The 17,276-nt window shown below is 37.8% G+C and overlaps 2 protein-coding genes across 5 annotated transcripts; both read right to left on the bottom strand.

The window, feature by feature from the left end:
* Positions 1-185: 185 nt before the first annotated feature.
* LOC133424869 (uncharacterized) lies at positions 186-10,503 on the bottom strand. Its single transcript, XM_061715428.1, has 7 exons — positions 10,425-10,503; positions 5,948-6,286; positions 5,534-5,836; positions 5,422-5,457; positions 5,247-5,340; positions 4,604-4,654; positions 186-3,459 (listed from the first exon to the last, which is right to left on the bottom strand). The coding sequence occupies exons 1-7, from the start codon at positions 10,477-10,479 to the stop codon at positions 3,273-3,275; spliced, it is 1,065 nt and encodes a 354-aa protein (XP_061571412.1). The 5' UTR covers positions 10,480-10,503; the 3' UTR covers positions 186-3,272.
* Positions 10,504-11,208: 705 nt separating this feature from the next.
* Positions 11,209-15,391, bottom strand: LOC133424868 (OX-2 membrane glycoprotein-like). 4 transcript variants are annotated; one of them, XM_061715424.1, is made up of 8 exons: positions 15,322-15,391; positions 14,201-14,539; positions 13,793-14,095; positions 13,681-13,716; positions 13,493-13,595; positions 13,107-13,157; positions 12,523-12,573; positions 11,209-11,362 (listed from the first exon to the last, which is right to left on the bottom strand). In XM_061715424.1, the coding sequence occupies exons 1-8, from the start codon at positions 15,374-15,376 to the stop codon at positions 11,209-11,211; spliced, it is 1,092 nt and encodes a 363-aa protein (XP_061571408.1). In that variant the 5' UTR covers positions 15,377-15,391. The 4 variants fall into 4 exon arrangements, with proteins under 4 accessions (XP_061571408.1, XP_061571409.1, XP_061571410.1 ...); XM_061715427.1 differs by lacking the exon at positions 11,209-11,362 and adding an exon at positions 11,454-11,864; XM_061715425.1 differs by lacking the exon at positions 13,107-13,157.
* Positions 15,392-17,276: the final 1,885 nt, after the last annotated feature.

Here is a 17,276-nt window from a genome sequence, read left to right on the forward strand (position 1 = left end):
TAATCAAATGAACAAATTTCAAATAATTAGTTGAAAACATCCCAATCTGGACGAAAAGCAATCCAAACCTGGAAAAGTTTAGCAGTTTGTTCACGAGTGCACGAAAACTCTAGTTTATAGGTGCAGAAGTGTCATTGAATTACAGAAATCACGTGACTGCAGCGATTAACAAAAGGTTTTGCAATAAAATGCTAAATTGAAATTCCCATCATTTTTGTTCAGGCAAGTTTAATTAGTTTGTCCTTTTTTGCACTGTCAGATCAAGTTCATCTGTCATTTTTATTTCAAGTAATCACGGTAAACGACAGCATCCAGTGGTCAAGTGGTCAACTGAGTTGAAAAAAAGAGCATTATGATATCAAAGAATTCAATGAAGCATATGGATCATAATTTATTTTTGCCGGTTGTATAAATTGTCCTACACGTGTACAGTATGATGGATAATTTGCACTTTGTTATTGATTTAGCTCATGAACTAATCCAAAGGAAAATTCAACAGCCGTATAGCTCACAAAAACAACACACATCCACTCAACAAATATTACATTAACTACATATATAACTAAAAATACATTAACTCATGAGCTAATTACAAATAAATACATCTCAAAATAAATGAATAAGAAACATAAACAAAAGGTTTGTTACAACATGGATAGAGAATATATTTCTTTGAAAGCATGGCTCTCCGACCACCACTGGAACATTCACACACCAGCCATGCCCTCACATAGAGGGTGAGGTGTTTTGCCCGAGGACAGCTAATTATTTCTTAATAACACGACTAATTAATGGATCATAACGTTTGTTGCCCCCATCTAAATGGTACAATCCTGTGACGTCACCACAGGTGGGCGTCACCACAGGTGGGCGTCACCACAGGTGGGCGTCACCACAGGTGGGCGTCACCACAGGTGGGCGTCTCACTCGTGTATATGGCTATCACGGCCGAAGGCGTTGAACTTGATTTGTTTCTATTTCTCACAGTTGTAATGACTTTACTTCTTCCAAGCGAAATTATTAATACGAAATTCAGCCAGAGAAAAAAAATCTTGTTACCTGCAAATATGTGGTAACAATTAATAAAACCAGACAGACTTATTTTCAAGTCTGACTTTTTACTAAATTACAGACTCAATTGTGGTTCTGGAAAAACAAGATAAAAGGTTATAAAATTAAATAATAGTAAAATAATCAAATGAACAAGTTTCAAATAATTAGCTGAAAATCTGGACAAGAAACAATCCAAACCTGGAACAGTTTAGCAGTTTGTGTGCACCATTCTGAAACAAAGGAAGACATGTGATTGGTTGCAGATCCTTCCGTGTTAAAAAAAACAACGTATTTGTGGATCGAGTCACGTCAGGGGAGTCTCAAAAGTCACACGCAAATCCAGCGCAGCTCACAGACAAAAAACGTTTGTAAATCAGGTTATATTTGCGATGTATCAAAAATACATTTGTGTATATTGTCCTACGCACGTGTGAGTTGTTCTGTGCATTTGTGAATTTTGTCCTGTGTATTTGTGGATCGGCGTGTGCATTTGTGAATTATGAGACTATTCTAGCTCCATATGTCTAGTTTGTCAAAAGTTGATTTGGGGATATCGATAGGCAACATCTGGAATGGGTAGAGAAGACGTGGTAGAACATTCATACGTACACTCTCAACACGACCAAACATGGATAAAGGAAGCGCGGACCATCGGTCCATAACTTTACTAACATTTTGTATGATGCTTTTATAATTTACACAAAACTAATTTTTTAGCGATGTGGGGATTTGGATGCCCAAGTATTTCATGCCATCTTTAGGCCATTTAAACCCACTCTGGACTTTGACTGCTTGTGGGATCCGTCGTCCCAAACCCATAGCCATTGTTTTGTCTACGTTTACTTTGTAGCCTGAGAAGTACCCATACGTGGAGATAAGGTCCTTTAAGTATGGAATTATTGTCGTGGATTTGGTTAAATGCAGAAATGGAGGTATTTCGATAGCTCAAGTGCAATATTTAAGAAAGGTAGCAGAGCAGGTCAACACACTTCCACACAGCTCACCGCCATACTGGAAGTTCTGTATTGCTTTTTAATTGCAAGTTCCTTGATGTTGTTTAGAAGAGCATGTAAAACGTGGTAAAAGGTGTAAAACAGTCACAAAACTTCACCCACTGCCACTTTTTATGAAATGTGTGCAGTTCCAACAAAAGCAGCAAAAAAATTCTTTACTCTTTTGGTTTCATTCTTGTCTTGTCTGTTAAGAAGAAACGTTTTCCTCAGTAAAATACCATAAAAGCAGGAATTGCAATTACTGCATTTGGTTAAGTTTATAGTAATAGTAATGTTTAAAACACAACTGACCAACAATGAATACAAACACGTCTGAATATTAATGACAAAGAAGATGGAAATACTTTAATATAGTTTCTTTTTACCTTAAAAAAACAGTCCAAAAGCAATAAAGTAATGTATTACATCTTTTTGAACCATCATGTCCAACCATACTGTCACAGACGGTAATATCACCAATTCCCGGGTGATCTTTAGCACGCATGCTTTCATTGGTCACCTACATTTAAATGTAGGTAACATAAGAATGAAAAGACTTTACTCACCAACAATACATGTACAAATACATATAGAAAAACATATGTACGTCATTAAACTCCACACAACTGTAATATGATCAAGAACAGCTAATTATTACTTTATAAAAGTATATATTAATGGAACATGACGTCAGTTCCCCCCATAATATCTCTCTAAATGGTACAATCTGCCTGACGGTAGAGATTTCGTTACACAGGTGAATTAACTTGAACTGTATGCTGATCTACAGTAAAGCTGCACTGAGTCAGTAGAACCAGTATGGACACTAATCCCTTATCTGAGAGACTTCAAATAGATAATTTCTTTACAAATGGTGACATAACCAACTTACAACTACTTTTTCCAGAATTTTAGATTCAAATGGAGGATTGGAAATTGATCTATAATTAGCTAAAACGTCTGAGAGGGTTTTTTTTTTTTTAAAGTAAAGGTTTAATTACTGCAACTTTAAAACCTGTGGCACATATCATAAGTTTAGGGATAAGTTGATCTGGTCGGAAGTTCCCAGGGCTAATGCTTTTTATCAATTGTTCCTTGGATTAATCTTCAACTTAAAAATGTTTGGAAAGTAAAAAAGAATTAGTGATTAAATTAAATAGCACCAATTATTTGTTTTTGTTTGATTGTAAGTAAAGTGTAGTGAATTACTTTTTTTAAATTAACAAGTCAGGATGTGTTGAACTCAAGTCTTCTTGCTGTTGATGTTGATGCTTCTCGTCTCTCACTTGGTCTGTTTCTCACTGCACTCATTCGTTGTCTTAGTTCTTTACTCTCTGATGTCTTTAGAGATTCTTCACTCTCTAATGTCTTTAGAGGTTTTTCACTCTCTGGTGTCTTCAGAGGTTCTTCAGTCCTTCACAAAAGCAAAACAAATTTTCAATCATTGTTTCAGTTGTAAAATACAAACATTAAAACTAAAAAATTGAGTAAACAAAAAAATGTGATACAGATCAAAATGATATGCAGCTTAAAAATACTTTAAATGCTGTAAACATAAATATCTACGACTTACTGTCGTGCAAAAGTTTGAATAGTCTCTTTTTAGTTTGAACACAGAAATGTACAATTATCACATGATCATTGTGGATCTTAGTATCAAGCAAATACAACATCAGATAAACAGTGGCAACCTTTTTCATCTTTTCATTATGCATTTAAATGTGTGTTTGTAGGGGGAGTTTGCATGTTCTCCCTATGTTCCCTTGGGTAGCAATGTCTCACAAAAACATGCAACAGTCCTGGGCTCTACATGCCCCCTCTGGCCAACCGGGGCGCCAGATGGGGTGGGGAGGATCCGGCCGGAATAACGTGATCCTTCCACGCGCTACGTCCGGCCCAGAGAATCCTCACCCTGTCTGGTGAAAAGAAGCGGTCCGTCACTCCTCAGGATAAGAAGGAGACCTGAGCTCAGTGCAGGGCCCTCCCTGGGTTGGCAGAAGGGAGCAATGCCCAGGGCTGTTACTTAGGTATGAGCACTGGGTGATGAAATGGGTAAAAAATCGGGGATAAAAAATAAAAAAAGAATGTGTGTTTGCAGCTATTCTGACCACAAATATGATGATGACAAAAGAGCCACTGACAATACTGTGTTAATGAGTAGAGACGGTCCTGCACGCCCTGTAATAAACTTTATCCCACAAAAAGATGCTCTCTGTTGGGTCTTACATCAGGGCCGACTCACTAACTATCATGTGTTTTTGTTCCAAGTGGTATTGCTGCACAATAAGGAGATACTTGGTATTGATGACATTTTTTCTCCTCTTTTTAAAATATTTAACCTAATTTTAATAGTGGCACAATAAAAAGCTTTGTTATTTTTCCCTTGAACTTGTTTTTGCCTTATACTCAGACCAACTGCTATGATCATATGATTTTCACTACGTTTTGACAGAAAAACACAGTTAAAATAAGTTAAAGGATTCAAAATCTGACTATAAAACATCATGAATAACTTATCAATAAAAAAGTAGAGAGCATGAAAGAATGAAGATTCTTACTTCTGATGGTCCTTGTATGGAGTTGGAGAGATCAGGATCACCTCAGTGTCCCTGTGTGACACAATGAAGGACATGAGAACATTGTAACAGACACAAACTGACTGACACACAAATGTTTAAACAACAGAATATCCTAAATGAGGATAAATATGAACACAAGTCAGCATATGGGGTGAGATACACGTCTTAATCACTGTTAAAGTTGACCTGCAGCTGCAGGTTAAACCACAGGAAACACTACAACAGGGTACGAGCTCACATGGTGTTTAACACCAGACAGACCCACGTGGCTGAATATTCATTTTTAAAATATTATTATACTTTGGTTTGAAGTATCCATGGCAACAGGACAATTGTTTTCATGCATGCAGAACTGATTATAAAGTAAAAAGTAATACAAGCATCCCAACTTTTCCAGAATCTGATTGTAACATTAAAGGATTGACTGCTGTGCTTGTAAACGGTGAATGTTGTAATCCTGAATGTGTCCCTGAAGGAGCGTCTCTGCACCGCGGATGTGGATCTGCTGGCTGTTTCATCTTATTTTTACTTATTTAATTTCCCAAATAACTGATGCTAGAACAATAATTTATCTTAATAAAATACATTTCAATTCAACACATGTACTGTTAGAAGCAAATACCTGTTTTGTGGTTTCTTTCTGAGCAAGATGATGACGACTGCTGAAGCACAAGCACAGACCGCTATCACGGACATTATAATGATCAAATTCCATCCTTTAAAGAAACACCGATACATTTTGATGTGAGACACTCAAAAAGGAAACCAAATACAAAACCACCTGAACATGAACTTACTTGATCTCTGATTGGATCCAGATTCTTCATCTAAACCTGAAACCAGATCAAACATCAGAACCACAGATGGATCATCAGTCTGTAAACGGGAGGATTTGAAAGAGATTCTCACCATCAACAGATCTCTGTTTCTTCCCAGGAATCATCATGAACACATCTTTCTGAGGACCAGACGGTGCTCCCGCTGCACATCCAACCTGTGTGCTGTTGCCATGGAAACCTGACAGCAGGGCTGTAGTTGTGACGGTGACTGTACCGTTGGTGTTGTTGACACTGACGGTGTTGTGTGAGTAGAGAGGATGTTGTGAAGCGGTCAGCGTTACAGTCGGAGCAGGTCGACCCGTGGCTGAACAGGACACACGTGTCTCTTCAGGAGACTTTGATTCTTCCACATGAAGGACGGGTTCATGCAGCTCTGCAGAGAAACAAACATGATGATATAAACATCCTGCTGTCCAGTTTCTGTATTAGACTTTTTTTTAATGAATAAATTGGTTAAAATTGCAAGTTATTTCATTTTGTTTACCATAGATCTGGAGACAAGTTCTGTTAATCAGAACATCCTCTGAGTAGGTTTTGAAGACACAGCGATAACATCCTTCATCCTGCTCTGTTAAGTTCATGATGATGATGGAAGTGGTCGGCAGTTCAGTCTCGTTAAACTTGATTTTTTCACTGAAGTCAGGGTATATTAGTGGACCCTTGTTTTTGTTATAGAAAGCAACACCCTTTTTCTCATTTGGTAAAACTTTCTGCCATGAGACATAAAGGACTTTTTTCTTGTCCAAGAGCCGACAGCTGAGTTGAGCATCTCCCCCCACTGCTGCCACCACAGTCTGCTGAGTGATGATCACACCTGTCACACCTGCAGGAGATGCAGAGATGAAAGTACAGAAAAACTACAGTCAAACTATTATATGCCATTTCTAACCCAGACATTGGAGAGAATAAAGAAGGTATTCAAAAACAATAAATGCTAATTTAAAGACCTAAACCTGTCTTTTAAACACAGATCTACATTTTTCTAAATAAAGTGTCTTGTCATCAAAAGAACAGGGAAAGTAATATGTACAGTGGGGAGAACAAGTATTTGATACATTGCCGATTTTGCAGGTTTTCCCACTTGCAAAGCATGTAGAAGTCTGTAATTTTTATCAAGAGTACCCTTCAACTGTGAGTGATGGAATCTAAAAAAAAATACAGAAAATCACATTGTATGATTTTTAAGTAATTATTTGCATTTTATTGCATGACATAAGTATTTGATCACCTGTCAACCAGTAAGACTTCCGGCTCTCACAGACCTGTTAGTTCTTCTTTAAGAAGCCCTCCTGTTCTCCACTCATTACCTGTATTAACTGCACCTGTTTGAACTCGTTACCTGTATAAAAGACACCTGTCCACACACTCAATCAAACAAACTCCAACCTCTCCACAATGGCCAAGACCCGAGAGCTGTGTAAGGACATCAGGGATAAGATTGTAGACCTGCACAAGGCTGGGATGGGCTACAGGACAATAGGCAAGCAGCTTGGTGAGAAGGCAACAACTGTTGGCACAATTATTAGAAAATGGAAGAAGTTCAAGATGACGGTCAATCTCCCTCGGTCTGGGGCTCCATGCAAAATCTCACCTGGTGGGGCATCAATGATCATGAGGAAGGTGAGGGATCAGCCCAGAACTACACGGCAGGACCTGGTCAATGACCTGAAGAGAGCTGGGACCACAGTCTCAAAGAAAACCCTTAGTAACATACTACGCCGTCATGGATTAAAATCCTGCAGCGCACGCAAGGTCCCCCTGCTCAAGCCAGTGCATGTCAAGGCCCGTCTGAAGTTTGCCAATGACCATCTGGATGATCCAGAGGAGGAATGGGAGAAGGTCATGTGGTCTGATGAGACTAAAATAGAGCTTTTTGGTCTAAACTCCATTCGCCGTGTTTGGAGGAAGAAGAAGGATGAGTACAACCCCCAAGAACACCATCCCAACCGTGAAGCATGGAGGTGGAAACATCATTCTTTGGGGATGCTTTTCTGCAAAGGGGACAGGACGACTGCACCGTATTGAGGGGAGGATGGATGGGGCCATGTATCGCCAGATCTTGGCCAACAACCTCCTTCCCTCAGTAAGAGCATTGAAGATGGGTCGTGGCTGGGTCTTCCAGCATGACAACGACCCGAAACACACAGCCAGGGTAACTAAGGAGTGGCTCCGTAAGAAGCATTTCAAGGTCCTGGAGTGGCCTAGCCAGTCTCCAGACCTGAACCCAATAGAAAATCTTTGGAGGGAGCTGAAAGTCCGTATTGCCCAGCGACAGCCCCGAAACCTGAAGGATCTGGAGAAGATCTGTATGGAGGAGTGGGCCAAAATCCCTGCTGCAGTGTGTGCAAACCTGGTCAAGAACTACAGGAAACGTCTGATCTCTGTAATTGCAAACAAAGGTTTCTGTACCAAATATTCACTTCTGTTTTTCTGATGTATCAAATACTTATGTCATGCAATAAAATGCAAATTAATTACTTAAAAATCATACAATGTGATTTTCTGGATTTTTTTTTTTTAGATTCCATCACTCACAGTTGAAGAGTACCTATGATAAAAATTACAGACTTCTACATGCTTTTCAAGTGGGAAAACCTGTAAAATCGGCAGTGTCTCAAATACTTGTTCTCCCCACTGTGTATATATATAAAAAGTGCATATGATCTTTTTATGCTTGTTTCCATCATCTTTGTGTTGCTTTTTAAATGCAAGTTCCTTGATGTTGTTCAGAAAAGCATGTGAAAGCATGCTCAAAGGTGTAAAATAGTCACAAAACTTCACCCACTGCCACTTTTTATGAAAGGTGTGCAGCAAAGATTCCTTTACTCTTTTGGTCTCATTCTTGTCTTGTTTGTTAAGAAGAAACGTTTTCCTCAGGAAAATACATTATATCATGAAAGTAGGTAATGTAATTACTGCATTTGGTTAAGTTTATAGTAATAGTAACGTTTAAAACACAACTGACCAACAATGAATACAAACATGTGTTTGCAGCGTCTGAATATTAATGACAGAGAAGATGAAAATACTTGTATATAGTTTCTACTTACCTCCAACAAACAGTCCAAAAGCAAGAAAGTAATGTATTACACTATTTTGAACCATCGTGTACTAATATTGTCAGCACAGCAGCAGAATAATAGCACTTTTGACAAGTTCTAAACAACCGCAAAAAAAAGGGAAACGAAACAAGATACGTGGGGGTAAGATACCATGAAAACACTTTATTCAGCAACAAAATAAAAACACATACTTAAATAAAACACACATTTACAACACATAACGTTTTTAAAATGGTTACATGATCAAGAATAGCTAATTCTTTCTTAATAACATGACTAATTAATGGATCATAACGTTAGTTGCCCCCATCTAAATGGTACAATCCTGTGACGTCATCAGATGGGCGTCACCACAGGTGGGCGTCTCACTCGTGGCTATCACGGTCAAAGGCGTTGAACTTGATTTGTTTCTATTTCTCACAGTTGTAATGACTTTACTAAGTCTTCCAAGCGAAATTATTAATACGAAATTCAGCCAGAGAAAAAAAAATCTTGTTACCTGCAAATATGTGGTAACAATTAATAAAACCAGACAGACTTATTTTCAAGTCTGACTTTTTACTAAATTACAGACTCAATTTTGGTTCTGGAAAAACAAGATAAAAGGTTATAAAATTAAATAATAGTAAAATAATCAAATGAACAAGTTTCAAATAATTAGCTGAAAATCTAGACGAGAAACAATCCAAACCTGGAACAGTTTAGCAGTTTGTTTGCACCATTCTGAAACAAAGGAAGACATCTTATTTGTTGCAGATCCTCACGTGTTAAAAGAAACAACGTATTTGTGGATCGAGTCACGTCAGGGGAGTCTCAAAAGTCACACACAAATCCAGCGCAGCTCACAGACAAAAACCGTTTGTAAATCAGGTTATATTTGCGATGCATCAAAAATACATTTGTGTATATTGTCCTACGCACGTGTGAGTTGTTCTGTGCATTTGTGAATTTTGTCCTGTGCATTTGTGGATTGGCGTGTGCATTTGTGAATTATGAGACTGTTCTAGCTCCATATGTCTAGTTTGTCGAAAGTTGATTTGGGGATATCGATAGGCAACATCTGGAATGGGTAGAGAAGACGTGGTAGAACATTCATACGTACACTCTCAACACGACCAAACATGGATAAAGGAATCGCGGACCATCAGTCCATATCTTTACTAACATTTTGTATGATGCTTTTATAATTTACACAAAACTAATTTTTTAGCGATGTGGGGATTTGGATGCCCAAGTATTTCATGCCATCTTTAGGCCATTTAAACCCACTCTGGACTTTGACTGCTTGTGGGATCCGTCGTCCCAAACCCATAGCCATTGTTTTGTCTACGTTTACTTTGTTGCCTGAGAAGTACCCATACGTGGAGATAAGGTCCTTTAAGTATGGAATTGTTGTCGTGGATTCGGTTAAATGCAGAAATGGAGGTATTTCGATAGCTCAAGTGCAATATTTAAGTAGGATTTAACCAACAGGGTAGCAGAGCAGGTCAACACACTTCCACACAGATCATCGCCATACTGGAAGTTCTGTATTGCTTTTTAATTGCAAGTTCCTTGATGTTGTTTAGAAGAGCATGTAAAACGTGGTAAAAGGTGTAAAACAGTCACAAAACTTCACCCACTGCCACTTTTTATGAAATGTGTGCACTGTGCAGTTCCAACAAACGCAGCAAAAAAATTCTTTACTCTTTTGGTTTCATTCTTGTCTTGTTTGTTAAGAAGAAACGTTTTCCTCAATAAAATACATTATATCATAAAATCAGGAATTGCAATTACTGCGTTTGGTTAAGTTTATAGTAATAGTAATGTTTAAAACACAACTGACCAACAATGAATACAAACACGTCTGAATATTAATGACAGAGAAGATGGAAATACTTTAATATAATTTCTTCTTACCTTCAACAAACAGTCCAAAAGCAAGAAAGTAATGTATTACATCTTTTTGAACCATCGTGTCCAACCATACTGTCACAGAGTAATATCACCAATTCCTGGGTGATCTTTAGCACACATGCTTTCATTGGTCACCTACATTTACAGATAAATGTAGGTGACATAAGAATGAAAACACTTTACTCACCAACAATACATGTACAAATACATATAGAAAAACATATGTACGTCATTAAACCCCACACAACTGTAATATGATCAAGAACAGCTAATTATTACTTTATAAAAGTATATATTAATGGAACATGACGTCAGTTCCCCCCATAATATCTCTCTAAATGGTACAATCCGCCTGACGGTAGAGATTTCGTTACACAGGTGAATGAACTTGAACCTTTAAACTTGAACTGTATGCTGATCTACAGTAAAGCAGCACTGAGTCAGTAGAACCAGTATAGACACTAATCCCTTATCTGAGAAACTTCAAATAGATCACTTCTTTATAAATGGTGACATAACCAACTTACAACTACTTTTTCCAGAATTTTAGATTCAAATGGAGGATTGGAAATTGATCTATAATTAGCTAAAACGTCTGAGAGGGTTTTTTTTTTTTTAAAGTAAAGGTTTAATTACTGCAACTTTAAAACCTGTGGCACATATCATAAGTTTAGGGATAAGTTGATCTGGTCGGAAGTTCCCAGGGCTAAGGCTTTTTATCAATTGTTCCTTGTATTTGTTTCATTGTAAGTAAAGTGTAGTGAATTACTTTTTTAAAATTAAAAAGTCAGGATGTTTTGAACTCAAGTCTTCTTGATGTTGATGCTTCTCGTCTCTCACTTGGTCTGTTTTTCACTGCACTCATTCGTAGTCTTACTTCACTACTCTCTAATGTCTTTAGAGGTTCTTCACTCTCTGGTGTCTTCAGAGGTTCTTCAGTCCTTCACATAAGCAAAACACATTTTCAATCACTGTTTCAGTTGTAAATTACAAACATTAAAACAAAAAAATTGAGTAAACTAAAAAATGTGATACAGATCAAAATGATATGCAGCTTAAAAATACTTGACAAATACTGTAAACATAAATAGGTACGACTTATTGTCGTGCAAAAGTTTGAATCGTCTCTTTTTAGTGTGAACACAGAAATGTACAATTATCACATGATCATTGTGGATCTTAGTATCAAGCAAATACAACATCATAAACAGTGGCAACCTTTTTCATCTTTTCATCATGCATTTAAATGTGTGTTTGTAGGGGGAGTTTGCATGTTCTCCCTGTGTTCCCTTGGGTAGCAATGTCTCACAAAAACATGCAACAGTCCTGGGCTCTACATGCCCCCTCTGGCCAACCGGGGCGCCAGATGGGGTGGGGAGGATCCGGCCGGAATAACGTGATCCTTCCACGCGCTACGTCCGGCCCAGAGAATCCTCACCCTGTCTGGTGAAAAGAAGCGGTCCGTCACTCCTCAGGATAAGAAGGAGACCTGAGCTCAGTGCAGGGCCCTCCCTGGGTTGGCAGAAGGGAGCAATGCCCAGGACTGTTACTTAGGTATGAGCACCGGGTGATGAAATGGGTAAAAAATCGGGGATAAAAAGACATTTAAAAAAATGTGTGTTTGCAGCTATTCTGACCACATGGAGGCAAATAGATCTGCTATGATGACAAAACAGCCACTAACAATACTGTTAATGAGTAGAGACGGTCCTGCACGCCCTGTAATAAACTTTATCCCACAAAAAGATGCTCTCTGTTGGGTCTTACATCAGGGCCGACTCACTAACTATCATGTGTTTTTGTTCCAAGTGGTATTGCTGCACAATAAGGAGATACTTAGTATGATGACATTTTTTTCTCCTCTTTTTAAAATATTTAACCTAATTTTAATAGTGGCACAATAAAAAGCTACCTGTTATTTTTCCCCTGAGCTTGTTTTTGCCTTATACTCAGACCAACTGCAATGATCACATGATTTTCATTACGTTTTGACAGAAAAACACAGTTAAAATAAGTTAGAGGATTTAAAATGTGACTATAAAACATCATGAATAACTTATCAATAAAAAAGTAGAGAACATGAAAGAATGAAGATTCTTACTTCTGAGGGTCCTTGTATGGAGTTGGAGAGATCAGGATCACCTCACTGTCCCTGTGTTACACAATGAAGGACATGAGAACATCGTAACAGACACAAACTGACTGACACACAGATGTTTAAACAACGAATATCCTAAATGAGGATAAATATGAACAAAATTAGGCGTGTGGGGTGAGATACACGTCTAAATCACTGTTAAAGTTGACCTTTATCACTTATTTTTTTAGTTTTACATCAGGGCCGACACATCAACTATCATGTGATTTGCTCCCTCGTGTGGTCACAAGTGGTATTGCTGCACAATAAGGAAATACTGTACTTAATATTAATGACATTTTTTTCTCCTTTTTTTAAAAATGTAACCTAATTTTAATAGTGGCACAATAAAAAAGCTACCTGTTATTTTTCCCCTGAGCTTGTTTTTGCCTTATACTCAGACTTACTGCCATGATCACATGATTTTCATTATGTTTTGACAGAAAAACACAGTTAACATAGAGGATTTAAAATGTGACAGACTATAAAACATCATGAAAAACTAATCGATGCAAAAGTAGGAAGCATGAAAGAATGAACATTTTTACTTCTGATGGTCCTTGTATGGAGTTGAAGAGATCTTGATCGCCTCAGCGTCCCTGTGTGACACAATGAAGGACTGAGAACATTGTAACAGACACAAACTGACTGATACACAGATGTTGAAACAACAGAATATCTTAAATGAGGATAAATATGAACACAAGTTGGCGTGTGGGGTGAGATACACGTCTTAATCGCTGTTAAAGTTGACCTTTATTCTAAGCAAACGTGCAGAACAGAAACGTCTAACAGCTGATGAGATGTCTTGTTCAGGACACGGAGGTCACATGATGTTTAACAACAGACAGACCCAAATAACTGATGCTACAACAATAATTTCTCTTAATAAAATAGATTTCAATTCAACACATGTACTGTTAGAAGCAAGTACCTGTTTTGAGTTTTGCTTCTGACCCGGATGATGATGATGATGATGATGATAAGTAAAGCAACCGAACCGACCATCAGGGGTATTATGATGATCAAAGTCCATCCTTTAGAGAAACACAGATAAATGTTGATCTGAGACACTTAACTCAAAGGAAAACCAAATACAAAACCACCTGAACATGAACTTACTTGATCTCTGATTGGATCCAGATTCTTCATCCAAACCTGAAACCAGATCAAACATCAGAACCACAGATGGATCATCAGTCTGTAAACGGGAGGATTTGAAAGAGTTTCTCACCGTCAACAGATCTCTGTTTCTTCTCAGGAATCATCATGAACACATCTTTCTGAGGACCAGACGGTGCTCCCGCTGCACATCCAACCTGGTTGCTGTTGCCATGGAAACCTGACAGCAGGGCTGTAGTTGTGACGGTGACTGTACCGTTGGTGTTGTTGACACTGACGGTGTTGTGTGAGTAGAGAGGATGTTGTGAAGCGGTCAGCGTTACAGTCGGAGCAGGTCGACCCGTGGCTGAACAGGACACACGTGTCTCTTCAGGAGACTTTGATTCTTCCACATGAAGGACGGGTTCATGCAGCTCTGCAGAGAAACAAACATGATGATACATCCTGCTGTCCAGTTTTTGTACTTGACTTTTTTTTAATGAATAAATAGGTTAAAATTGCAAGTTTCTTTTTTGTTTACCATAGATCTGGAGACAAGTTCTGTTTATCAGAACATCCTCTGAGTAGGTTTTGAAGACACAGCGATAACATCCTTCATCCTGCTCTGTTAATTTCATGATGATGATGGAAGTGGTCGGCAGTTCAGTCTCGTTAAACTTGATTTTTTCACTGAAGTCAGTGTTTATTACTGGATAATTTTTTTTCTTATAGAAAGCAACATTCTTTTTCTCATTGGGTAAAACTTTCTGCCATGTGACTTGAACGACATCTTTGTTGTCCAAGAGCTGACAGCTGAGTTGAGCATCTCCCCCCACTGCTGCCACCACAGTCTGCTGAGTGATGATCACACCTGTCACACCTGCAGGAGATGCAGAGATGAAATTACAGAAAAACTACAGTCTAAACTATTATATGCTAATTCTAACCCAGACATTGGAGAGAATAAAGGTGTTCAAAAACAATGAATGCACCTGTCACACCTGCAGGAGATGCAGAGACGTGAAACTTACAGTAAGCAGACAATGTTCTTTGTGGTATTCAGAAAAGCAAGCTCAAAGGTGTGAAATAGTCACAAAACATCACTTTCTGGCACTTTTCATAGTTGTACAGTTATAACAAGAACAAGGAAAACCGTAAAAACAAAAGAAAACATTTAAATAATGCTTAATCTTCTTAATCTTATTGTTGCCTTGTTAGAAAACTTTTTTTCTTGCAATAAATTGCAGTATATAATTAAAGTGAATTTCATATTAATTTCAATTCAATTTTATTTATATAGGGTCTTTTACTACAGAAGTTGTCTCTAGGCGCTCAGAGTCCCAGAACATGAGCCCTGAGCATTTATTACATGAACATAAAAACAAACACTGCAGGTAAAAACTCCCCAGGTGGAAGTAAAAGCTGAAGCTGCAGGATGTCAGCAGCATCTACCAGACATCCATACACAGGTGAATGCAAGCAGTGGGATGAACAGAGGGGGGACTGCAAGGCAGCATGCAAATCCTGACTGCACTTGATGTATTTGGTTAAGTCCCTTCGTTAAAAACATAACTGACCAACAATAAATACAAAAACGTGTTTGCAGCGCCTGAATATTCATGACAGAGAAGATGGGAAAAATTATACATTGTTTCTACTTACCTTTAATAAACACCCCGAAAGCAAAAAGGTAATTTATTTTAACTATTTGCATCATTGTGTCTTCGTTCTGTCAAATTCAAACTTAATACAAATTCAAATCAACCGCTTAATTAAAATAAAACGGAACAAGAAAACGAAACAAGATACGTGGGGGTAACATACCATGAAAACACTTTAATCAGCAACAGAATAAAAACACATACTTAAATAAAAAACACATTTACAAGAAATTATAACGTTCTTAAAATGGTTACATGATCAAGAATAGCTAATTATTTCTTAATAACATGACTAATTAATGGATCATAACGTTTGTTGCCCCTATCTAAATGGTACAATCCTGTGACCTCACCACAGGTGGGCGTCTCACTCGTGGCTATCACGGCCGAAGGCGTTGAACTTGATTTGTTTCTATTTCTCACAGTTGTAATGACTTTACTTCTTTCAAGCGAAATTATTAATACGAAATTCAGCCAGAGAAAAAAAATCTTGTTACCTGAAATAATGTGGTAACAATTAATAAAACCAGACGGACTTATTTTCAAGTCTGACTTTTTACTAAATTACGGACTCAGTGATGGTTCTGGAAAAACAAGATAAAAGGTTATAAAATTAAATAATAGTAAAATAATCAAATGAACAAGTTTCAAATAATTAGTTGAAAATCTGGACGAGAAACAATCCAAACCTGGAACAGTTTAGCAGTTTGTGCACCATTCTGAAACAAAGGAAGATATCTGATTGGCTGCAGATCCTTCCGTGTTAAAAAAAACAACGTATTTGTGGATCGAGTCCTATAATCGAGTTCTATAATACATCCATGATCGAGTCACGTCAGGGGAGTCTCAAAAGTCACACGCAAATCCAGCGCAGCTCACAGACAAAAAACGTTTGTAAATCAGGTTATATTTGCGATGTATCAAAAATACATTTGTGTATATTGTCCTACGCACGTGTGAGTTGTTCTGTGCATTTGTGAAATTTGTCCTGTGTATTTGTGGATCGGCGTGTGCATTTGTGAATTATGAGACTATTCTAGCTCCATATGTCTAGTTTGTCAAAAGTTGATTTGGGGATATCGATAGGCAACATCTGGAATGGGTAGAGAAGACGTGGTAGAACATTCATACGTACACTCTCAACACGACCAAACATGGATAAAGGAAGCGCGGACCATCGGTCCATAACTTTACTAACATTTTGTATGATGCTTTTATAATTTACACAAAACAAATTTTTTAGCGATGTGGGGATTTGGATGCCCAAGTATTTGATGCCATCTTTAGGCCATTTAAACCCACTCTGGACTTTGACTGCTTGTGGGATCCGTCGTCCCAAACCCATAGCCATTGTTTTGTCTACGTTTACTTTGTAGCCTGAGAAGTACCCATAAGTGGAGATAAGGTCCTTTAAGTATGGAATTGCTGTCATGGATTCGGTTAAATGCAGAAATGGAGGTATTTCGATAGCTCAAGTGCAATATTTAAGAAGGATTTAGCCAACAGGGTAGCAGAGCAGGTCAACACACTTCCACACAGATCATCGCCATACTGGAAGTTCTGTATTACTTTTTAATTGCAAGTTCCTTGATGTTGTTTAGAAGAGCATGTAAAACGTGGTAAAAGGTGTAAAGCAGTCACAAAACTTCACCCACTGCCACTTTTTATGAAATGTGTGCAGTTCCAACAAACGCAGCAAAAAAATTATTTACTCTTTTGGTTTCATTCTTGTCTTGTTTGTTAAGAAGAAACGTTTTCCTCAGTAAAATACCATAAAAGCAGGAATTGCAATTACTGCATTTGGTTAAGTTTATAGTAATAGTAATGTTTAAAACACAACTGACCAACAATAAATACAAACACGTCTGAATATTAATGACAAATAAGATGGAAATACTTTAATATAGTTTCTTTTTACCTTAAAAAAACAGTCAAAAAGCAAGAAAGTAACGTATT

The sequence above is a fragment of the Cololabis saira genome, chromosome 24 (assembly GCF_033807715.1).
Source record: "Cololabis saira isolate AMF1-May2022 chromosome 24, fColSai1.1, whole genome shotgun sequence".
NCBI classification, from domain to species: domain Eukaryota; kingdom Metazoa; phylum Chordata; class Actinopteri; order Beloniformes; family Belonidae; genus Cololabis; species Cololabis saira.

Bases quoted from the DNA above. Each gene is read 5' to 3' on its own strand.
- LOC133424869 (XM_061715428.1), bottom strand. From the start codon at position 10,479: ATGGTTCAAAAAGATGTAATACATTACTTTCTTGCTTTTGGACTGTTT. The intron at 5,458-5,533 runs GTGAGAATCTCT...ATCTGGTTTCAG, and splicing joins GAAACAGAGATCTGTTGATG to GTTTAGATGAAGAATCTGGA. The intron at 4,655-5,246 runs GTATTTGCTTCT...TGTGTCACACAG, and splicing joins AGAAAGAAACCACAAAACAG to GGACACTGAGGTGATCCTGA.
- LOC133424868 (XM_061715424.1), bottom strand. From the start codon at position 15,376: ATGATGCAAATAGTTAAAATAAATTACCTTTTTGCTTTCGGGGTGTTT. The intron at 13,158-13,492 runs GTACTTGCTTCT...TGTGTCACACAG, and splicing joins AGAAGCAAAACTCAAAACAG to GGACGCTGAGGCGATCAAGA. The intron at 12,574-13,106 runs GTAAAAATGTTC...TGTGTAACACAG, and splicing joins CCATACAAGGACCATCAGAA to GGACAGTGAGGTGATCCTGA.